This window comes from Stenella coeruleoalba (assembly GCF_951394435.1).
Source record: "Stenella coeruleoalba genome assembly, chromosome: 6".
NCBI classification, from domain to species: domain Eukaryota; kingdom Metazoa; phylum Chordata; class Mammalia; order Artiodactyla; family Delphinidae; genus Stenella; species Stenella coeruleoalba.
Genome location: NC_137151.1, coordinates 72662490 through 72685571, shown reverse-complemented (window position 1 = coordinate 72685571; position 23082 = coordinate 72662490). Strand labels below are relative to the sequence as shown.

At 36.0% G+C, this 23082-nt stretch overlaps 1 protein-coding gene across 1 annotated transcript in view; it reads right to left on the bottom strand.

Annotated features, from left to right (window-relative positions):
* Window positions 1-23082, bottom strand: part of AGPS (alkylglycerone phosphate synthase) — a 137776-nt gene that overhangs the window by 87232 nt on the left and 27462 nt on the right. The window contains exons 2-5 of the mRNA XM_079923555.1: window positions 14271-14360; window positions 5438-5528; window positions 3479-3599; window positions 3309-3383 (exon numbers count right to left, since the gene is read on the bottom strand). Of these exons, the coding sequence (XP_079779681.1) occupies window positions 3309-3383; window positions 3479-3599; window positions 5438-5528; window positions 14271-14360 (377 nt within the window). The remainder of the gene's footprint in view (window positions 1-3308; window positions 3384-3478; window positions 3600-5437; window positions 5529-14270; window positions 14361-23082) is intronic.

Sequence of the window (23082 nt, the reverse complement as noted above, 5' to 3'; positions counted from 1 at the left end):
CTAGAGGGGTGGGATAGGGAGGGTGGGAGGGAGAGAGACGCAAGAGGGAAGAGATATGGGAACATATGTATAACTGATTCACTTTGTTATAAAGCAGAAATTAACATACCATTGTAAGCAATTATACTCCAATAAAGATGTTAAAAAAAAAAAGAAAATGACATAGTATTTGCACATAACCTACAGCACATCCTTCTGTATACTTTAAATCATCTCTAGATTACTTATAATACCTAATACAATGTAAATGCTATGCAAATAGTTGTAAATACAATGTAAATGCTATATAGTTACTGGCATGTTGCCTTTATGTAATTTTTTTTCCAAATACTTTTGAACAGCATTGGTTGAACCTACAGATGCAGAACCCTTGGATCAGAAGGGCCAACTGTTAGGTTTCTCCATATAAAAACACTATAGGGCTTCCCTGGTGGCGCAGTGGTTAAGAATCCACCTGCCAGTGCAGGGGACAGGGGTTTGAGCCCTGGTCCGGGAATATCCCACATGCCGCAGAGCAACTGAGCCTGCCTGCCACAACTACTGAGCCTGCGCTCTAGAAACCACAAGCCACAACTACTGAGCCCGCGTGCCACGACTGCTGAAGCCCGCGCGCCTAGAGCCCATGCTCTGCAACAAGAGAAGCCACGACAATGAGAAGCCCGTGCACCACAACAAAGAGTAGCCCCCGCGTGCCACAACTAGATGAAGCCTGCGCACAGCAACAAAGACCCAAAACGGCCAAAAATAAAAACAAGTAAATAAATAAATTTATTTAAAAAAACTATAATTAATATCTCATGAGGAAATACTTTGATTACATAAATGTTTCATACTTTTGCCCACTAATTTTTGCATCCATTGATGATTCTTTATTGTTCTTTAAACAAAACTTTAAACATTATACATGATATACTGCATACAAACTCCTTTCTACTGTACACACCAAAAGGTACTTTTCAGTGTAAAAGTAAAGTAAGTATTAAAAATCTGAAGGCAAAAAAAAAAAAAAATCTGAAGGCAGAAGATTTTAAACACCAAGCAAGAGGTGCTAAGACTCAATTTGACTAGCAAAAGGGAATTAAGGAGGGGAACAACATGGCAAAGAGACTGTTTTAGAAAGATCAATCTCCTGATAAATTATGGGATGGCATGGAGGAAAAAGAGATTTGAAGCAAGGAAACCATGCAAAAATTGAGTATCACTTGCTTAGGACCTGAAAGGGAAATAAGGATACAAATGAAAATATATAAATTAATATCCATTTATGAAAGTAAAAATACTGTTCTATAAAAGTTATGATTATCATTTCCCAGGTTTTCTTAAAGCTAGGAATATATGTCATTTGCATCATTCCAAATTTAATAAAAATCCATTTTTAGGCTTTCAGATTAAGCCTATAAAGCTTACTATCTGTGGTAAAAATTCTCAATAAATGGAATACTAGTTCATTAATAATTAATAAAATACCCAAAGATGTCTGTTAAAAACCTTTAACAAGGCAAAACTATTTCAAGGATTGTCACCAAATCGGAAGCTTTCCTTTACAATGTTATTTGACACAGCACTCCCTCATCCCACCACCCACCCTATTTATTCTCTTTTTACTGTGCCTTGTTTTTCTTTATAACATTTACCACCCTTTGCTACATTAAATATTTGTTTATTGTTCCGTCTCCTCCCGCCCCCACTTAATTGTATAGCACCTAAGAATAGGGATTTGTGTTTTGTTCAGTGTCTTATCTTCAATACCTGGAACAGTACCTAGCACATATTTTCACAGACCTAAAGTTTTGATATTTAGACTACTGAAAATAATGCAGAAATTGAATAAGTGAAGTACTTCTAAAGGAGACTTTATTTTTATAAGTATACTTACCACAGACAACATACAATGTATAAGTAACTAACTACTTGTCCAAACTAAATGAAAGGTAGAAATAGCTACACTGTGTACAGGTCACAATGGTGACAATTCCTGGTTTAAGTATGACTCCAAATCAGGAAAGTTACATATATTACAAGTTCTTACTCTTAGATAAGCCCTAGACATCATACTAAAGCAACACGTAGAATTCAGACTCCAATTACAGACAGACTTAAAGACATCCACAACGATAGACTTCCTAGGTATGTGTACATATGTATATATACAGATATGGTGTGTAGCTATTTAAACTGTAAGATGAGAAAGCCACCTCCACTCTATGGAATACCACATTGTCTCAAATTGCCATATTGTCTCAAAACTTACCCTCATGCAAAGAAAAACCTGAACTTTATTACCAAAAGGAAATTTACATTAAAGTTAAATAAAGGCCTCAGTGAACTGACAACCTGTTGGGAAACAAACTATTTCCAAGAAGTTCTTATACTGGAAGATTCAACAGAACAAAATTTTAGACTTGATTTGGGCACCAATACACTATTCAGATAGATTGTTTTCTCCCTATATATGTCACCCTCCTTCCTATCCCCAAATTCAAGTAGGATTTTTCCCTCAGATATTCCCTGCAAAGGAAAAGGATCACATGTAAGAACTGAGACTCCATGAATGAAGCAATTTTTTGAAAAATAAAACACTCTATATAATCCTTTTATGGAATCTGAAGAGAAAAAAGGATCGGAAGATCAATAGAACTTCTTAAAAGGTAATTATAGACGGTAAGGAGCAGTATACCTGTATTCTGCTTTAAAGTTTCTGCTACAAGACGTGGATATAAAAACCATATATATAAATATAGTGCCTAAGCATCAGCAAGAGCAAAACAATAACAGAAAGCTCATCCATCCTCCATCTCAAGCCAAATCCCTAAATGAAATTAATTTCTCAAAATTTAATTATTTATATCAAAGACAATATCCATATTCAACAACTTGTTCATCAAATTGTTATTCATCTTATTCACCATTTGAATACCATATTTTTTAGCCCACAAGTTAACATCAACAAACTACTATTATTGGTTGCAGTAATCAGTTACGTTAAGAGTTTCTATACATCTAAATATATAATTGATTGATAATAATTTCATTAAGCTTTCAAATTAGACCAAAATACATTTTTCTACTGACCTCGCAAAAGGATATGTACGTACTAAATGAAGATTTAATCATCAACAAAATTAATCATTAAAACCAACCATTCAGGATGATCATATTAAGAATGATGTGACCTTTAGAAAACTCTAAAAATATAGTGATCTATATTTTTTATAGTTCATATGTTTAAAAGTACATATCTCCAATACTAAATTTACTTAAAATTTAACAATACTAAATTAATAATACAAAGAAAAACAAGAACTTACTTGGCCATAAAACTATATCAGGAATTCGCTGAAACATTCCTTCCCTGAGCAAAAATATCTCATGAAGACAATGACCTATTTTGAGATTTAAAAAAGAAAATGCAAAAACATCTTAAATTATAGGAAATTTACAAATTAAAAATAAATAGCACTTATATAAAGTTGCTTACCATGAGCTCTAAATACTCGATCATCTGCTTCTTGTGAATATGAAATATTAACTTCTTTAAGGTCATGAAGAAAATCTTCATTTACAATAGAAGGAGGTGTATCACTAGGATTTAAGGATGCCTAGAAAATAAAATTGGTTTTCTCTGACTTATTTTTAGAAAATAAAATTTGAATACCTATGTTACAGAGAGTGACTATAAAATGTAAATTTTTACATCCAAATTAGGACAGAGGCATAGGAAAATAACAAATAATACATATGAAAACCAACTCTGTGACAGTAACCAATTACAAATGCTCTGGTTAATCACATTCTGTAACATAAGTTATAAAAGCCTATGTTTTCTCTTTTGCTTCTATGGCCTTCCTTTTCATTATTTCTAAAGATTACAATTAAGGGGACTGCCCTGGCGGTCCAGTGGTTAAGAATCCCTGCTTCCACCGCAGGCGGCCAGGGTTCCATCCCAGGTCAGCGAACTAAGATCCCACATGCCGTGCGGCATGGTCAAAAAATAAATAAATAAAATAAAATAAAAATAAATATTACAATTAAGAACAAGGAAGATAGCAAAGTCTCAAATCTTCGATTTTAGACTAGGGACACTGGGGGAAAGATAGTTAACTTTTGCATTAACTACATTTTCACCTGTAGATAAAATTTATCATTTCCTTTTATTATTTTTAAATGATCAGCAAAAAGCCTCCCAATAAGTAATAAACCCATTTTTACAGGAGTGCTTTAAAACTCACAACATAATCATAAACTTGATACTTAATTTCAACTAACAGGTAACTTGAAAAGTAAATCTTCAACTTTAAAGCTATGTGACATTGGGCAAGTCACCCAAGTTCTGCAAGCCTTGCCTTCTTCATCTGTTAAATGAGATTATCACCATCATACAGATACCATCATACAGATTACTATTTTGTCAAGTTATTGAAAACTGAAAGGGCTCAAAACAGAAAAAAGAAGTGCCTGTAAAACTGGTGAAATTTCTGAATATGGTATATAGATTGCATCAGTGTCAAAAAAGTAATCACAAATAGTCAAAAAAGGAAATAGAAGAGATCTTTAAAGAAAAGTTAAAAGAATTTGGTTTGAGAGGGATAGAAATTAGCTGTTTAGCTTAATTTAATACTAGAATAAAATGTAACTGTGGATTTATAAATAAACCAAACAAGCACTCACTGAATACCTACAGTCTTTAATAATATATTGGATATAGTGGATAATATAGTGTAAGCCATAGTCCCTGCACTTATGCAAGTTATACTCAGTTAGAAAGACGCAGAATACCATGCCATAGCGAATAATAATAAATAATAAAGATTATATAAAGAAATGTTAACTATTTCATTAGTTTAATACGTATATAGTCTAAAGGATTCTAACCACCCCCGTCAGAAAAGTGATACCACATGAGCAAACTAAAATTCTCTATCACTCATATCTTAATCAAACTTTTACTTCACTTTTTTCAATCTTCAAATATTCTAAATGTTTTGTTAATAAATGTAACATTATATTTTTATTTTAAATTATTCTATATTAATTCTAGATTACTGTCAGTTCATTACAAAACCTAAAAATAACAGCAACTTATATTTTTGTAACAAAGTTCTCTCACAGAATTCATTCATTTGAACTTCACTACTACTTGTGAAACACAGGACAGACAGTTACAACTCTGAGGCTCAGAGAGGATTACAGATTTGCCAGATAAATCTCAGATAAATGCTGAGATTAGGCTCTATATCTGTGATGCTAAAAAAATTTTTTTTAAAAAATCACCCCTAGAAAGCCTAACAAGGCTAATATGACTAGTAAACTTCTTAACAAAAAAAATAACAAATATATTAAATAACTATAACAAATTACTAAGATAAGTCTAATTAATTTGGGATTAAACACACACACACTCAGTTAAGAATATTATTAATCATTCTTATTTGCTTACTTTAGAGGTAGTTTTATGCTCCAGACTTACTCCAAGGGTATTTTGGATCCACTCTTTAAAAGTTGGCAAAACCATGCCACTAAGAGGGTACCTAAGGTACAAAGAATGTAAAACGTTAGAGTAAAGTATCTTCACTTAAGTTCAAATCTTAGATTCTATTTCTAGTAATGGTCAAGTTGTTCCTATCGAACCAACCCTCCCGCATATAATGATAAGCTCTGGACAAAAACAAAACAAACAAAACCCAACTATTTGAGGGCAGTATAGATAGCCCCAAACCAGGCAAAAATAGGTGGTAAGGGAGTAAGAAGAAAACAGCCCTATATGAGTTTCCAGTTTTGTTTTATTTTTTAAACAGGCTTTAGCCTGAGGGAAAGCCCCAGCTAGTACCACAGAAAGAAAGAAGAATGCAGAAAACCTACAGTCTTCCTGGCTGAAAGAAAAAGAGGACAGTGTTCACAGTGAACACAGCATCTGGGAAGAGTACAGAAAAACCACACAAATCCAGGAGTCAGTCAGAGGGACCTATGTATAAACTCTGTCCAAATGTCTGGCTGATCTTGAATTACACATGTATGGAGCAGACACACTAAGCAGCCCAGCTAAGCTTAAAAGAACGGAACAGATTATTCAGCTGCTCACCACCAAAGGAGGAAACTTGAGATGAGTCAAGTTAATTGCTTGGTTTAAAAAAAAAAAAAGAAGCCTCTTCAGAAGAATGTAACAGAATCCAGAGTTTCTACAACATATCATTAACAATGTCCAAGATACATTTCAAAATTACCAAACATAAACAAACAAGAAAGTGTGATCCATAATCAAGAGAAAAGGCAATCAATAAGAACCCCAAGATGGGGCTTCACTGGTGGCACAGTGGTTGAGAGTCCGCCTGCTGATGTAGGGGACACGGGTTTGTGCCCCAGTCTGGGAGGATCCCACATGCCGCGGAGCGGCTGGGCCCGTGAGCCATGGCCACTGAGCCTGTGCATCCGGAGCCTGTGCTCCGCAACGGGAGAGGCCACAACAGTGAGAGGCCCACATACCGCAAAAAATAAATAAATAAATAAATTAAATAAGTAATAAATAAGTCTGTGCTCTTAAATACTATATGATGCTGCCTCTAGTCTGATTCTTTCCTTACCATCATTCCAAGTGAGATTATTCTAAAATTCTTTATTAATGAATATTTATAAAATCACGGTAGCTATATTCGGTAATTTTTTTCACTATAATGTTCTTGCAACTTCTCTACTTCCCTCTCCCTGCCACGATGACAGAACAGCCAAATAAAACTATACTATATTATGGCTGTTTTATCTTTGTTTAATTTTATAAATATTTTATTTACAAAACATTGAAGTATAACATGCATACAAAAAGTAAGTGTATAGCTGAATGAATTTTTACAAAGTAAACCTCCCATGTAATCAGCATGCAGATCCAGAAATAGAACATTACCAGCACCCCAGAAATATCCCCCTCCTTGCCCCTTTCCAGGCATTATCACCTTTCCCCACACCAAAGGAACAACTATCTTGTTAACTTTACATAAATGAAATCATATAAAATGTACTTTTTGTGTCTGCTTTCTTTTGTTCAATATTATATTTGTGAGAGTCATCTATGTTTGTGTACGTAGTTGCAGTTCATTCATTTCCATGGCTTAATTCCGCTGTGTGAGTATAGCATAATTACTTTATCCATTGTATTGGTGACAGAAAATAGAGTTGTTTACAGTTTTTGGTATGTGCAGGGACGTTCTTGAACTTGTTTTCTGAAGATCACATATCACATGTTTCAGATAGCTATATAACTAGGGTGGAGCTCCTAGGCCACAGTCTATGCATATGTTTAGCTTTAGGAGGTGCTGGCAGATAGCTTTCCAAGATGTTAACAGCCAGCAATGTATAAAGAGTTCTACTTGTTCCACATCCTCTCCATACCTGGTATTGTAGTTATTTTCATTATGAGACATTCTATTGGTAATCTCTTGACAATATTAATTTGAATTTCACTGATTACTCAAGAAATTGAACTTCTATTCATATATCTATTGTCCATTTAGATATCCTGTTTTCAATGCCAGTTCATTTTTACTCATTTATTATTATTATGTTTTTATTGATGTATAAGAATTCTCTATATATTCTGAAATCAAGGATGTATGTATTAAGTATTTTCTCTCACTCTGTGATTTGTCTTTTCACTCTCTTAAAGGAGTCTTTTTTTTTTTTTTTTTTTTGCGGTACACGGGCCTCTCACTGTTGTGGCCTCTCCCGTTGCGGAGCACGGGCTCCAGACGCGCAGGCTCAGCGGCCATGGCTCACGGGCCCAGCCGCTCCGCGGCATGTGGGATCTTCCTGAACCGAGGCACGAACCCGCATCCCCTGCATCGGCAGGCTGACTCTCAACCACTGCGCCACCAGGGAAGCCCTTAAAGGAGTCGTTTGATGAAAAGAAGTTCTATATTTTAATGCTGATTCACTTTTTCCTTATATTAATGCTTTTAGTTCTCTGCTTTTTGCCTACCTCAAATTCAGAAAGACATTCTGTATATTCTTCTAGCAATTTTATAGTTTTAGCTTATGTATTTAGGTCTATAACCTATCTGGAATTGATCTCTGTATTTGGTATGAAGTAAGGTCAGAAGTAATTTTTTTCCAAGATGGCCATTTAAGTCCTCAAAGCTATTTTTATTTTTGTGTTTAATGGAGAAAAGTGTGTGTTTAAATGAAGAAAAGAAGAGGTACTCTAGTAGTCACTATCTATTCCAGATCAAAGAACAATTAAACCAATACCGAAAACAAACCAGAATAGACTATATATTGGTCTTAACATCTATGTTGTACAAGTTATTCAAAATGTTCAAGGGACTTCCCTGGCGGCCCAGTGGTTAAGAATCTGCCTGCCAATTCAGGGGACACAGGTTCGAGCCCTGGTCCGGGAAGATCCCACATGTTGCGGAGCAACTAAGCTTGTGCGCCACAACTATTGAGCCTGTGCTCTGGAGCCCGTGAGCCACAACTACTGAGCCCACGTGCCACAGGTACTGAAGCCTGCGCACCTAGAGCCCGTGCTCCGCAATGAGAAGCCACCACAATGAGAAGCCCGCACACCTCAACAAAGAGTAGCCCCCACTCGCCACAACTACAGAAAGTCCATGAACAGTAACGAAGACCCAACACAGCCAAAATAAAATAAAATAAAATAAAATGTTCAAAGTGTAATACTTTTGCTCAAGATTATTTCCCACTCATTTCATCAGAGCTTGAATAACTGCAAAAGCTTTTAGCAACTAGCCTCAGAAGTTTACTTTGACTTCACAAAGATAGCCAAAGCGGGGGGGTGGGGGGAATCAGTGTGTAATATATAAATTCTGTACTGAAATTAAATATATGTTTATAATACAGAATTCAATATTAAAGGAGCCAGTGGTGTGCCCTATCCAAAGGAATTTTTAATTGGAAGTGACAAAAACCACTCATTTTGTCATGTAATTTTAACAGTTACACGGCATTGGCTGAAAGGATGTCACCTCTTATGATGACTTCATATTATGTAACAAAAATACCATCTAAAATTCTCAAATAAATCTTTACATAAAGGTTAGCAAAACAAAAATAATAGTGGAATGAAAAAAATAAACAAGTATGTTTTATTCAACAAGTTCCTCTTTTTTATATTATAAAATCACAAGTGCTAACATTCAAACTGAAATGGAATATTTAAAGTATTATATAATAATACCTTTTTCATAAATTTAAAGAAATTGGAATGAAAGAAAGTATAAGACTCACAGCTAAAACAACTTAAGACATTCAGCATATTAAATTTTCTTCATCTTACCTGATAGTAAAAGTATAAATTCTGGGAAATTGGTTATAACACATATGCTACTACGTGTTATAATGTCCTACAAAAAGGCCAATTTGGAAATATTAGGTTTTAATCCTGGGCCCTTATATTTTAACCATACAATTACTTTGGGTCTCTGTCATATATAGGAGACTCTTAATATTCACGGAAGGATAATATTAGGACCTTTGTGAATCCCTTAATTCACAAGTAACATTACCCATAAAATAAAAAGGCAACCCCCCTTCAAGACACTTGAACCAAGAGATACAAGGTTGGTATTACTGTCATGTGCAAAAAACCTACATTCTACCATTAAGATAACCAGAATATACTTCTACATCTGAATGCACAATATTTCAGACTCTGAAGAAATATCTTATTTGGCAGAACCTTGGATTTAAGACTTTGCTCCATTATCTATAATTCCCGCATAAAACTTAACACAGTTCAAAAAGAGTTCCACGTAAGAATGAAAGCTTTTCAATTGCACTTTTTCTTGCACCTAATGCCCTGGGATTTGAAAAACAGTAAAAGAAGCTTGACTTAATAATCATAAAGCCTAGCATACTGCCAAGGGCCCCCAAAATCTCATAAAATATCATGAGGTAAAGGAGAAAACTCTGAAATCAAAAAAGTAAATGAATGGAAAAGAAACATAAAGTTAAAGGAATTAGAGGTATTTAACATAAGAAACAGCTTTGGAATCACTTGATTCTTACAACAAAATAATTTGGATTTACATCCAGAACTATAAATAAGCATTTATTTAACACTCATAAGACTGTACTAAGCATTGCAGGACACACAGAATTGGTACTACAATATGACTCCTGTTCTTAAGAAACTTACAACCTCGTTTAGTCAAAGCTACAAAGACATTTAATTTGTATGGTGAACATATGGGCAGGAAACATGCAACTTCTACCAGAAAGCCAAATGCCCACACGAACTGTTGAAACAGGGTGACCACTGAATAGATCTTTACCACAACTGAAGACTGGTTTGAGAACTTTAAGAAATGGTTTTTGTTGTAAAATATAAGGTGAGGTCAATTTACCACCTTTTCTTAAGATCAAAGTAGACTATATTGTAGAAGATACAGAACCAGAGCAAACTTTCAAAACCAATGAAATCACTGTATAATGGAAAGAAAACTCTGTGGACATAAATACCCAAGAAGCAAGTGCACATCAGGATTTAAGGTGACTAAAGACAAGGTGACTCTCACTCTGGGGCAGTGCACAGAGGCAGCAAAATATTAGTAGACGCAACCATCTATTCTCAGTGAGTTCCACAATTGCTAACCAATTTAATAGCTTTTTATAGGAGGTAAAACGTTAAAAATTATGCCACTGAAAATACAAAGTACAACAAACCCAAACAAATTCTCTCTACCTAACCACTAACTTGTGCCTTGAAAGCACCAACTAATATATAACGCTTTTAAAGTCAAAGAATAATGACACTTTTCAAAATTTTTAATTTATAGAAATCTATATAGCATTAGCTCTGAAGTACTGCCTTCTGCTGCTTAAACCTAGGAGGACTCAATTCATCTATACCTAGGAGGAATAAGAATTGCAAGATTATAAACCTAGGGATTTATAAACTGACAAATTACAAGTCTGTTCAGAAAACAGACTGTGCTCAGGGAAAAACTTATGATTTTTCCCTGACATCTGTTAATAGCTTATAACTGTTTCTAATTTAATGGTTGGGTTTGAAATGCCAAAGTTACCCTCCCCAAAATATATACAGACAACCAACCACATTTACTCATAAAAATTTTTTACCTTTTCAATGTTCCGTGGATCAAAAATAGGGGAACCCCCCCATAAATTTTCACTGAGAGTCACTCTTAGTTTCTGGCACCTAAGGATTTCCCTTTCTTTCTTTCCAGCTCTGTTATTATTTCTTTCTTGTAGTATTTTATCCATGTTTTCTACCTGGTTATAGAGGGCAAAGGGTCTGCATTTGTTCAGTCCACTACAATGCTGGAATAGAAAGTCTTTACAAAGAATTTCAAAAACTGGCCTTAAAATCTAATATTATTAATACAACATGGTGAATTCATATTGTTTTCTTGTACTCATCCTTTCTAGTCACAAATTCCATTTTCTCTTTTAGGAATATCACAACCTTCTTACGCTTCTGCCCTTCATGTTCCTCTGGAGCAATAGGAACTTTCGTCATAGGTTAACTTTTTACAATATGACTAACTCTACTGTACCGGTGTATAGAGTGTAGAAGTCTCCTGTAAAGTGCTTCCAGAGACTGGAAAGAGAATAAAATCAATACAATGGATGAGTATGGTACCTCATTAGCACAGTATAATAGAACGAGCACAAAAATGAAGCTTAAAACACTTGTTTTTTAATCACAATTTCCCACTGCACAGCTGACCTCAAGTAAGCTACTTAACCTCTCTCATCCTCAGTCTCCTGATTATTTCTAAGAACATATCACTACCCACTTAGGGTTATTTTAAGATAACTCAGTAGGAGCTCAATAAGTAATAGCTATTATTATCTTAAATAATATTTCTAAATGTTTTCTGATAAAAAAAAATCAGAGAAATCTACTAATTCAATCATTAGCCCTAGGAAACTAGACTAGATATAGAGAAAGCTATGATCCAATTCAATCCAGTTTATTATCCTGTCTGTGGCAAGATAATGGTGCTTCTGGAAGCACCAAAATGAGAAGTGAATATTATTTAGTTATTTGGCTTCAGTTATTAAATAGTTTATGTATAACATATTTAATCCTAGAACATTTAAATTCCAATTCTGTGTTTGCAGAATTACCCTCTGGATAATGGATAATTCAGTAGGAAGCAAAGGTTACCCTTGCAGGCTCTGCCAGTCAGACGTACCCTTGTTCTCTTCCCCTCTCCCCCACTGGACTTGGACTCAGCAGTCAACAGTGCAAAGAAATGAGGCCTTTAAGAAATCCATTCTGGTTGTAGGGGCAGCAGCAGTAATCTTCCAAAGTCTAAAGTCAATGGAAAAATTCTCGAATTCTACTACAACCTGGATAAAAATCTCTCTCGAGACCACTGAATTCCCTTTGCTCTGAATTTATGCTCTCCAAACAATATATAAATTACAAATTTTATTTTCTACATATCTTAATATCAGGAAGGGCATTAACAAGTGTTCTACATCCTAAAAAAGAAATAATCTAATCATAAGTGAACACACTGGGGTTCTAATTTTCTTTTAGTATCTTATGAGTGTCACACATGTATCAGCCACCTACAGTCTGATCCTCTCTGGGAAAATTGGCAAGCCAAGTGCCAGAACACCCAAAATAAGAGCCAGATTCTAAACCCATGGTATAAGGGTTCATACACTAAGGTATAAATAATTGTGACACTTCCTACGACTAATCATTCACTTCACACACATACACTGCTAACATAAACAAATCCATAGCCTACAGTACCCTACAGAAGACAGTAGGTATCTTATGCTTTCAATGGCACAGTGCACAAGTGCCTATTTGCCCCCTCACATAAAACAAAGATGCTATAACTTCAAGGTCCAGAGAGAGAGAAAGAGAGAAACGAAGACAGTATCTAAGAAGAGAGAAAGTTGGTTTTCTAAGTTCAGAAGATTCACTTTTTCCCCCCTGAAGATTCTGTAAAGCCAATCTCTACATGACAAGTTTCTACTGTATTAGACATTATTCTATTTAAAACATAAAACACTCAATGTTTAGAACACTGGTAAATTTAATTTTAACTAGAAATTCCTTCTACCTGAATTACACAATTTCTCAACTAAGCCTCCACCAACATGCTGTCCAGTCACACTAAAGAATGGGAATGAGAATGCAGATAATTATTTTTCCTATTAAAAAGCAAATGTAAATTGTACACCTTCACACCTTCATTAAAATTAGTTACTAATTACCATTCCTGAGGTTTTTTTTCAGGTACAAAGTGTTTAAGTTAAAAACAAAAATGGAATGGTTATGTTGTAAAGAAAAAGAATTTCTCCAAAGAAAACTTTTCTTGCTGGTATTTCAGTATACTGATATACTATATACTTGTTTTAAAAACAAGTATATTAATGCCCAATAGATATGAAGTCAAAGTGAAATACTGGAACAGATTCATGATATACCTAATCCAATTTTTACCTAGTCTCAATTTTTAATTTATTTTTAGAGCCACATTTAAAAATGTTGTATTTGTACTCACTGTCCTTCCAAGTTATATCAAAATTCAATAGACAAACCCAAAACACCAGCTTCAGCAGGGTCAGTGTTACTTAAAATCAATTAAGAACTCATTTTACAATTCTGTCTACATCTGGAACAGTAACAATACAAATATTCTTTAGAATTCATATCAACATTATTACCAAAAATATTTCAGAATGTGAAAGTTACCACACAAATGACTGATCTCTCTTCATCACTTCTTCTCTACCTCAGAAAACTAATTTTAAAAATACTATTTATATTCACAAGGACCTTCCATAATGTTCACCTTCCATAATAACCCAACCAAAATTATACTTCCAGTCTTAAACAAAGAGTTACTTTGAACAAGCCAATGTCATGCGGATTAGATGGTGGGTAACTGCAAACCTTTTTGGATCCTATTCAAACTACCTATAGAATGATATTATTTAGACAGAGAAATGTGAATGTGAATAATCAGATATAAAATTTCTGTTATTTGGGGGAGTATGATAATAGTATTATATGATTGGTTATATTAGGTCCTTATTTTTTAAGGGATACATATATAAATATTTAGAAGTGACATGACAATGTCAGAATTTGATACATAACAGAAAAAGAAAAGCAATTATGGCAAAATGTTAATAACTTTTAAATCAAGGGGGGAGTCATTCTATTATTCTATTTTTTATGTATGCCTATTATTTAACATTATATTTACGTTTAAGATTTTTCAGAGAAAGAGAAATAAAAGGAATAAAACAAAGAAAAAAACAGTTACCTTTTCCCAGTCAACTCAACTTGTCCTTTCTTATTGAAGAAGAACCTGGAATCATTATATCCCCATCCATTCCATTTCATAACTTCTTGCCTAATAAGCAGAAAAATACACATAAATGAGATCTATACTAAACATCTCAAAACTGAACACTGTATCATTGACTATTAACTTTCACAATCATTTAACAGAAGACCTTATTCCACTAATATTATGTTGCTTTAAATAAAATGAATATATATTACAATGTCTATACATTAATATTTCTAAATATAGAATCACTCTGATGAGCAGCACCTGCTTCACAAAGGGCTACAACCACTAAATTTAATGCATTCAAAGGAAAAAGGAAGAAGAAGGAGAAAAATATTCTTAGAGTACAAACATGCTTCATTTTGCATGTTATTGAGTTTATATTATAAGACAGCCTAAAATATTTTGCAACTAAAATAAAATTCACTGAACAGTAAAGCAGAAACTAACACATCATTGTAAAGCAATTATACCCCAATAAAGATGTTTAAAAAATAAATAAATAAAACTGGAAAAAAAATTCACTTAACAGGAAACAAGTTTTTTCATATATTAGAAAAATCGCAATTATTAATCTTCCACTAGAATGAAAAAGACCAATTTACAAAGTAGGTTCACTAGCATTGACACTACCAGGAGCAGGCACTTTCAATAAAGTAGATTAAAAATCTGAACACTGGGTTTACAAACATTCTAAATCCTTTAACTTCCATGTAAATGCCAACAACTACCTTGATCTACATATTAACATTAACATAACAGTTAATGACCATACCAGTTTTCAATGTTCCAAAACAATGTTATCTTTAATTTCCAAAATGCCAGTATTTCATAGTTTTAAAAATCGTTTTCATCAAAATCAATCACTCACTCATTCAATTTTACACATTACAAAAGAATTAGATTAGTTTGGACCCATGCAGAACACAATAAGCAACCACACCGAACTACTGTGTCAGCATTTAATACATACTTTAGCATGGTGCCCTAGTATACTTGGGCCACTGAAATAAACTGATGGTGAATCTTCTTACTGCAAATTCAATGACTGTAGTTTATAATGAAAATACTTGAAAATACATCATAAAGAAGAACTCTGTAACTGTGTGCTGATGAATGTTAACTAGACTTATTATGGTGAAAAATTCACAATATACACAAATTAGAATCACTAAGCTGTACACCTAAAACTAGTATAATGTTACACGTCAATTTTACCTCAATTTTTTAATGAAATTTCAAAATAAACAAAGATGTACTATTAAAAAGTGTTCCAGGGATTCCCTGGTGGCAGAGTGGTTAAAAATCCACCTGCCAGGGCTTCCCTGGTGGCGCAGAAGTTGAGAGTCCGCCTGCTGATGCAGGGGACACGGGTTCGTGCCCGGGTCCGGGAAGATCCCACATGCCACGGAGCAACTAAGTCCGTGCGCCAAAACTACTGAGCCTGTGCTCTAGAGCCTGTGAGCCACAACTACTGAGCCCACGTGCCACAACTACTGAAGCCCTCATGCCTAGAGCCAGAGTTCGGCAAGAGAAGCCACCACAGTGAGAAGCCCACGCACCGCAATGAAGAGTAGCCCCTGCTCGCCTCAACCAGAGAAAGCCCACGTGCAGCAACGAAGACCCAACACAGCCAAAGAAACAACTGAATAAATAAAAAATAAAAAGTGTTCTAATTCTCCATAATTCTCAAGGAAGAAAATGACTACTGACCAGCAAGCAAATTTTTTATTACAACCATAAATCTTCTTCCAGTTCAAGGGCTTTTCAAACAAGTAGAACACTAACACGATACAAATGAACCAAATACAGTCATTAATTATGTAATGAAATACCCATCTATACATAAAATTAAAAAAAAACTAGGAATGCTCTCTTTAAAATTAGAGTTTGCTAACAATAAAAACTATATTTCCTGTACAAAAACATATTGTTCAAATACATCTTGATCGATCGATTTATTTATTTATTGCCGCATTGGGTCTTTGTTGCTGCGTGTGGGCTTTCTCTAGTTGTGGTGAGCGGGGGCTACTCTTCGTTGCAGTGCACAGGCTTCTCATTGCGGTGGCTTCTCTTTTTGTGCAGCACGGGCTCTAGGGCGTGCAGGCTTCAGTATTTGTGACGCATGGGCAGAGTAGTTGTGGCACACGGGCTTAGTTGCTCTGCCACATGTAGGATCTTCCCCGACCAGGGATTGAACTCGTAACCCCTGCATTGGCAGGCAGATTCTAAACAACTGAGCCACCAGGGAAGCCCTCAAAAACATCTTAAAGAGTAACAAATCCAGAGATGAGATTTGTAGATGAGCCTGTTACAAGCTATCAGTCAATATTTTCTTCTTATTTCACAATTCTACCTCACTATAGAGGGAGGTTTTGAAAGACAGCTTTTGGAAAAAATCCCTACAGAAAAATCTCATGACTAATGACATGCCACTAATCCACTTGTTTTATTTTTTTTTCCACATCTTTATTGGAGTATAATTGAATTACAATGCTGTGTTACTTGCTGCTGTATAACAAAGTGAATCAGCTATACATATACATATATCCCCATATCTCCTCCCTCTTGTGTCTCTGTACTCCCTACTCCCTATCCCACCCCTTTAGCTGGACACAAAGCACCGAGCTGATCTCCCTTTGCTATGCGGCTGCTTCCCACTAGCTACCTATTTTACATTTGGTAGTGTATATATGTCAATGCTACTATCTCACTTCTTCCCAGCTAACCCTTCCCTCTCCCCGTGTCCTCAAGTCCATTCTCTATGTCTGTGTCTTTAATCCTGTCCTGCCCCTAGGTTCATTAGAACCTTTATTTTTTTTTAGATTCCATATATATGTGTTAGCATATAGTATGTTTTTCTCTTTCTCACTTACTTCACTCAGTATGACAGACTCTAGGCCCATCCACCTCACTACAAATAACTCAATTTCGTTTCTTTTTATAGCTGAGTAATACTCCATTGTATATATGTGCCACATCTTCTTTATCCATTCATCTGTAGATGGGACACTTAGGTTGCATCCATGTCCTGGCTATTGTAAATGGAGCTGCAATGAACATTGTGGTACATGACTCTTTTTGATTTTTTATGGTTTTCTCAAGGTATATGCCCAGTAATGGGATTGCTGGGTCGTATGGTAGTTCGACCCAGCAATCCCATTACTGGGCATATGATTTTTTGTGGTTTGATTTTTTATGGTTTTCTCAAGGTATATGCCCAGTAATGGGATTGCTGGGTCATATGGTAGTTCTATTTTTAGTTTTTTAAGGAACCTCCATACAGCTCTCCATAGTGGTTGTATCAATTTACATTCCCACCAACAGTGCAACAGGGTTCCCTTTTCTCAACACCCTCTCCAGCATTCACTGTTTGCAGATTTTTTGATGATGGCCATTCTGACTGGTGTGAGGTGATACATTATTGTACTTTTGATTTGCATTTCTATAATGATTAGTGACGTTGAGCATTCTTTCATGTGTTTGTTGGCAATCTGTATATGTTCTTTGGAAAAATGTCTATTTAGGTCTTCTGCCCATTTTTGGATTGGGTTGTTTGTTTTATTGATATTGAGCTGCATGAGCTGCTTGTATATTTTGGAGATTAATCCTTTGTCAGTTGCTTCATTTGCAAATATTTTCTCCCATTCTGAGGGTTTTCTTTTGGTCTTGTTTATGATTTCCTTTGCTGTGCAAAAGTTTTTAAGCTTCATTAAATCCCATTTGTTTATTTTTGTTTTTATTTCCATTTCTCTAGGAGGTGGGTCAAAAAGGATCTTGCTGTGATTTATGTCATAGAGTGTTCTGCCTATGTTTTCCTCTAAGAGTTTTATAGTCTCTGGCCTTACATTTAGGTCTTTAATCCATTTTGAGTTTATTTTTGTGTATGGTGTTAGGCAGTGTTCTAACTTCATTCTTTTTTTTTTTTTTTTTTTTTTTTTTTGCTGTACGCGGGCCTCTCACAGTTGTGGCCTCTCCCATTGCAGAGCACAGGCTCCGGACGCGCAGGCTCAGCGGCCATGGCTCACAGGCCCAGCCGCTCCGCGGCACGTGGGATCTTCCCGGACCGGGGCACGAACCTGTGTCCCCTGCATCGGCAGGCAGACTCTCAACCACTGCGCCACCAGGGAAGCCCTAACTTCATTCTTTTACATGCAGCTGTCCAGTTTCCCCAGCACCACTTACGGAAGAGGCTGTCTTTTCTCCATTGTATACTGGAGACACAGTGGTTAAGAATCCGCCTGCCAATGCAGGGGATACGGGTTCGGGCCCTGGTCCAGGAAGATCCCACATGCCGCAGAGCAACTAAGTTCTACACCACAACTACTGACCCCTTGCTCTACAGCCTGCAAGCCACAACTACTGAGCCCGCACATCTCAAGCCCGTGCTCCACAACAAAGAGAAGCCACCACAATGAGAAGCCCGTGCACCACAACAAAGAGTAGCCCCCATTCGCCACAACTAGAAAAAGCCCACGCACAGCAACAAAGACCCAACACAGCCATAAATAAATCAATTAATTTAAAAAAACAAAAAAAAAGTATACACTGTGCCCATTGTATACTCTTGCCTCCTTTATCAAAGATAAGGTGACCATATGTGCGTGGGTTTATCTCTGGGCTTTCTCTTCTGTTCCATTGATCTATATTTCTGTATTTGTGCCAGTACCGTACTGTCTGGATTACTGTAGCTTTGTAGTATAGTCTGAAGTCAGGGAGCCTGATTCCTCTAGCTTTGTGTTTCTTTCTTGGGGTCTTTTGTGTTTACATACAAACTGTGAAAGTTTTTGTTCTAGTTCTGTGAAAAATGCCACTGGTAGTTTGATAGGGATTGCACTGAATCTGTAGATTGCTTTGGGTAGTACAGTCATTTTCACAATGTTGATTCTTCCAATACAAGAACATGGTATATCTCTCCATCTGTTTATATCGTCATTAATTTCTTTCATCCATGTCTTATAGTTTTCTGCATACAGGTCTTTTGTCTCCTTAGGTAGGTTTATTCCTAGGTATTTTATTCTTTTTGTTGTAATGGTAAATGGGAGTGTTTCCTTAATTTCTCTTTCAGATTTTTCAATCATTAGTGTATAGGAATGCAAGAGATTTCTGTGCATTTAATTTGTATCCTGCTACTTTACCAAATTCATTGATTAGCTCTAGTAGTTTTCTGGTAGCGTCTTTGGGATTCTCTATGTACAGTGTCATGTCATCTGCAAACAGTGACAACTTTACTTCTTCTTTTCCAATTTGGATTCCTTTTATTTCTTTTTCTCCTATGACTGCTGTGGCTAAAACTTCCAAAACTATGTTGAATAATAGTGGTGAGAGTGGGCAACCTTGTCTTGTTCCTGATCTTAGTGGAAATGTTTTCAGTTTTTCACCACTGAGAAAGACGTTGGCTGTGGGTTTGTCATATATGGCCTTTATTATGTTGAGGTGAGTTCCCTCTCTGCCTACATTCTGGAGGGTCTTTATCATAAATGGGTGTTGAATTTTGTCAAAAGCTCTTTCTGCATCTACTGAGATGATCATATGGATTTTCTCCTGTAATTTGTTAATATGGTGTATCACATTGACTGATTTGCATATATTGAAGAATCCCTGCATTCCTGGGATAAACCCCACTTGATCATGATGTATGATCCTTTTAAAATGCTGTTGGATTCTGTTTGCTAGTGTTTTGTTGAGGATTTTTGCATCTATGTTCATCAGTGATATTGGCCTGTAGTTTTCTTTCTTTGTGACATCTTTGTCTGGTTTTGGTATCAGGGTGATGGTGGCCTCGTAGAATGAATTTGGGAGTGTTCCTCCCTCTGCTATATTTTGGAAGAGTTTGAGAAGGATGGGTGTTAGCGCTTCTTTAAATATTTGATAGAATTCACCTGTGAAGCCATCTGGTCCTGGGGCTTTTTTTTTTTGGAAGATTTTTTATCACAGTATCTATTTCAGTGCTTCTGATTGGTCTGTTTATATTTTCTATTTTTTCCTGGTTCAGTCTCGGAAGGTTGTGCTTTTCTAAAGATTTGTCCATTTCTTCCACGTTCTCCATTTTATTGGCATATAGTTGCTTGTAGTAATCTCTCATGATCCTTTGTATTTCTGCAGTGTCTGTTGTTACTTCTCCTTTTTCATTTCTAATTCTATTGATTTGAGTCTTCTCCCTTTTTTTCTTGATGAGTCTGGCTAATGGTTTATCAATTTTGTTTATCTTCTCAAAGAACCAGCTTTTAGTTTTATTGATCTTTGCTATCATTGCCTTCATTTCTTTTTCATTTGTTTCTGCTCTGATCTTTATGATTTCTTTACTTCTGCTAACTTTGGGGGTTTTTTGTTCTTCTTTCTCTAATTGCTTCAGGTGTAAGGTTAGGTTGTTTATTTAAGATGTTTCCTGTTTCTTGAAGTAGGACTGTACTGCTATAAACTTCCCTCTAGAACTGCTTTTGCTGCATCCCATAGTGTACTGTTTAGCCTCCATGTGTTTGTATTTTTTACAGATTTTTTCCTGTAATTGATATCTAGTCTCATAACGTTGTGGTCAGAAAAGATACTTGATACGATTTCAATTTTCTTAAATTTATCAAGGCTTGATTTGTGATCCAAGAAATGATCTATCCTGGAGAATGTTCCATGAGCACTCGAGAAGAAAGTGTATTCTGTTGTTTTTGGATGCAATGTCCTGTAAGTATCAATTAAGTCCATCTTGTTTAATGTGTCATTTAAAGCTTGTGTTTCCTTATTTTCATTTTGGATGATCTGTCCATTGGTGAAAGTGGGGTGTTAAAATCCCCTAGTATGATTGTGTTACTGTCGATTTCCCCTTTTATGGCTGGTAGCATTTGCCTTATGTATTGAGGTGCTCCTATGTTGGGTGCATATTTAAAATTGTTATATATTCTTGTATTGATCCCTTCATCATTATGTAGTGTCCTTCTCTGTCTCTTGTAATAGTCTTTATTTTAAAGTCTATTTTGTCTGATATGAGAATTGCTACTCCAGCTTTCTTTTGATTTCCATTTGCATGGAATATCTTTTTCCATCCCCTCACTTTCAGTCTGTATGTGTCCCTAGGTCTGAAGTGGGTCTCTTGTAGGCAGCATATATACGGGTCTTGTTTTTGTATCCATTCAACCAGTCTATGTCTTTTGGTTGGAGTGTTTAATCCATTTACATTTAAGGTAATTATCCATATGTATGTTTCTATTACCATTTTGTTAATTGTTTTGAGTTTCTTATTGAAGGTCTTTTCCTCCTCTTGTGTTTCCCACTTAGAGAAGTTCCTTTAGCATTTGTGTAAAGCTGGTTTGGTGGTGCTGAATTCTCTTAGCTTTTGCTTGTCTGTAAAGGTTTTAATTTCTCCGTCGAATCTGAATGAGATCCTTGCTGGGTAGAGTAATCTTGGTTGTAGGTTTTTCCCTTTCATCACTTTAAATATGTCCTGCCACTCCCTTCTGGCTTGCAGAGTTTCTCCTGAAAGATCAGCTGTTAACCTTGGGGATTCCCTTGTATGTTATTTGTTGCTTTTCCCTTGCTGCTTTTAATATTTTTCCTTTGTGTTTTTGTTTTTTGTTTTTTGCGGTACGCGGGCCTCTCACTGTTGTGGCCTCTCCCGTTGTGGAGCACAGCCTCCGGACACGCAAGCTCAGCAGCCATGGCTCATGGGCGCAGCCACTCCGCTGCATGTGGGATCTTCCCGGACCGGGGCACGAACCCGTGTCCCCTGCATCAGCAGGCGGACTCTCAACCACTGCACCACCAGGGAAGCCCTCCTTTGTGTTTAATTTTTGATAGTTTGATTAATATGTGTCTTGGCACATTTCTCCTTGGATTTATCCTGTATGGGACTCTGCACTTCCTGGACTCGATTGACTATTTCCTTTACCATATTAGGGAAGTTTTCAACTATAATCTTTTCAAATATTTTCTCAGTCCCTTTTTCTTCTCTCTTCTTCTTCTGGGACCTCTATAATTCGAATGTTGGTGCATTTAATGTTGTCCCAGAGGTCTCTGAGACTGTCCTCAATTCTTTTCATTCTTTTTTCTTTATTCTGCTTTGTGGTAATTATTTCCACTATTTTATCTTCCAGGTCACTTCTCCCTTCTTCTGCCTCAGTTATTCTGCTATTGATTCCTTCTAGAGAATTTTTAATTTCATTTATTGTGTTGTTCATCATTGTTTGTTTGCTTTTTAGTTCTTCAAGGTCCTTGTTAAACATTTTTTGTATTTTCTCCATTCTATTTCCAAGATTTTGGATCATCTTTACTATCATTTCTCTGAATTCTTTTTCATGTAGACTGCTTATTTCCTCTTCATTTGTTTGGTCTGGTGGGCTTGCTCCTTCATCTGCTGTGTATTTCTCTGTCTTCTCATTTTGCTTAACTTACTGTGTTTGGGGTCTCCTTTTCGCAGGCTGCAGGTTCGCAGTTCCCATTGTTTTTGGTGTCTGCCACGAGTGGGTAAGGTTGGTCCAGTAGGTTGTGTAGGCTTCCTGGTGGAGGGGACTGGTGGCTGTGTTCCGGTGGATGAAGCTGGATCTTGTCCTTCTGGTGGGCAGCACCACATCCGGTGTTGTGTGTTAGGGTGTCTCTAAACTTATTATGATTTTAGGCAGCCTTTCTGCTAATGGGTAGGGTTGTGCTCCTGTCTTGCTAACTGTTTGGCATAGGGTGTCCAGCACTGTAGCTTACTGGTCTTTGAGTGGAGCTGGGTCTTAGTGTTGAGATGGAGATCTCTGGGAAAGCTTTCACTGTTTGATATTACAGGGGGCCAGGAGGTCTCTGGTGG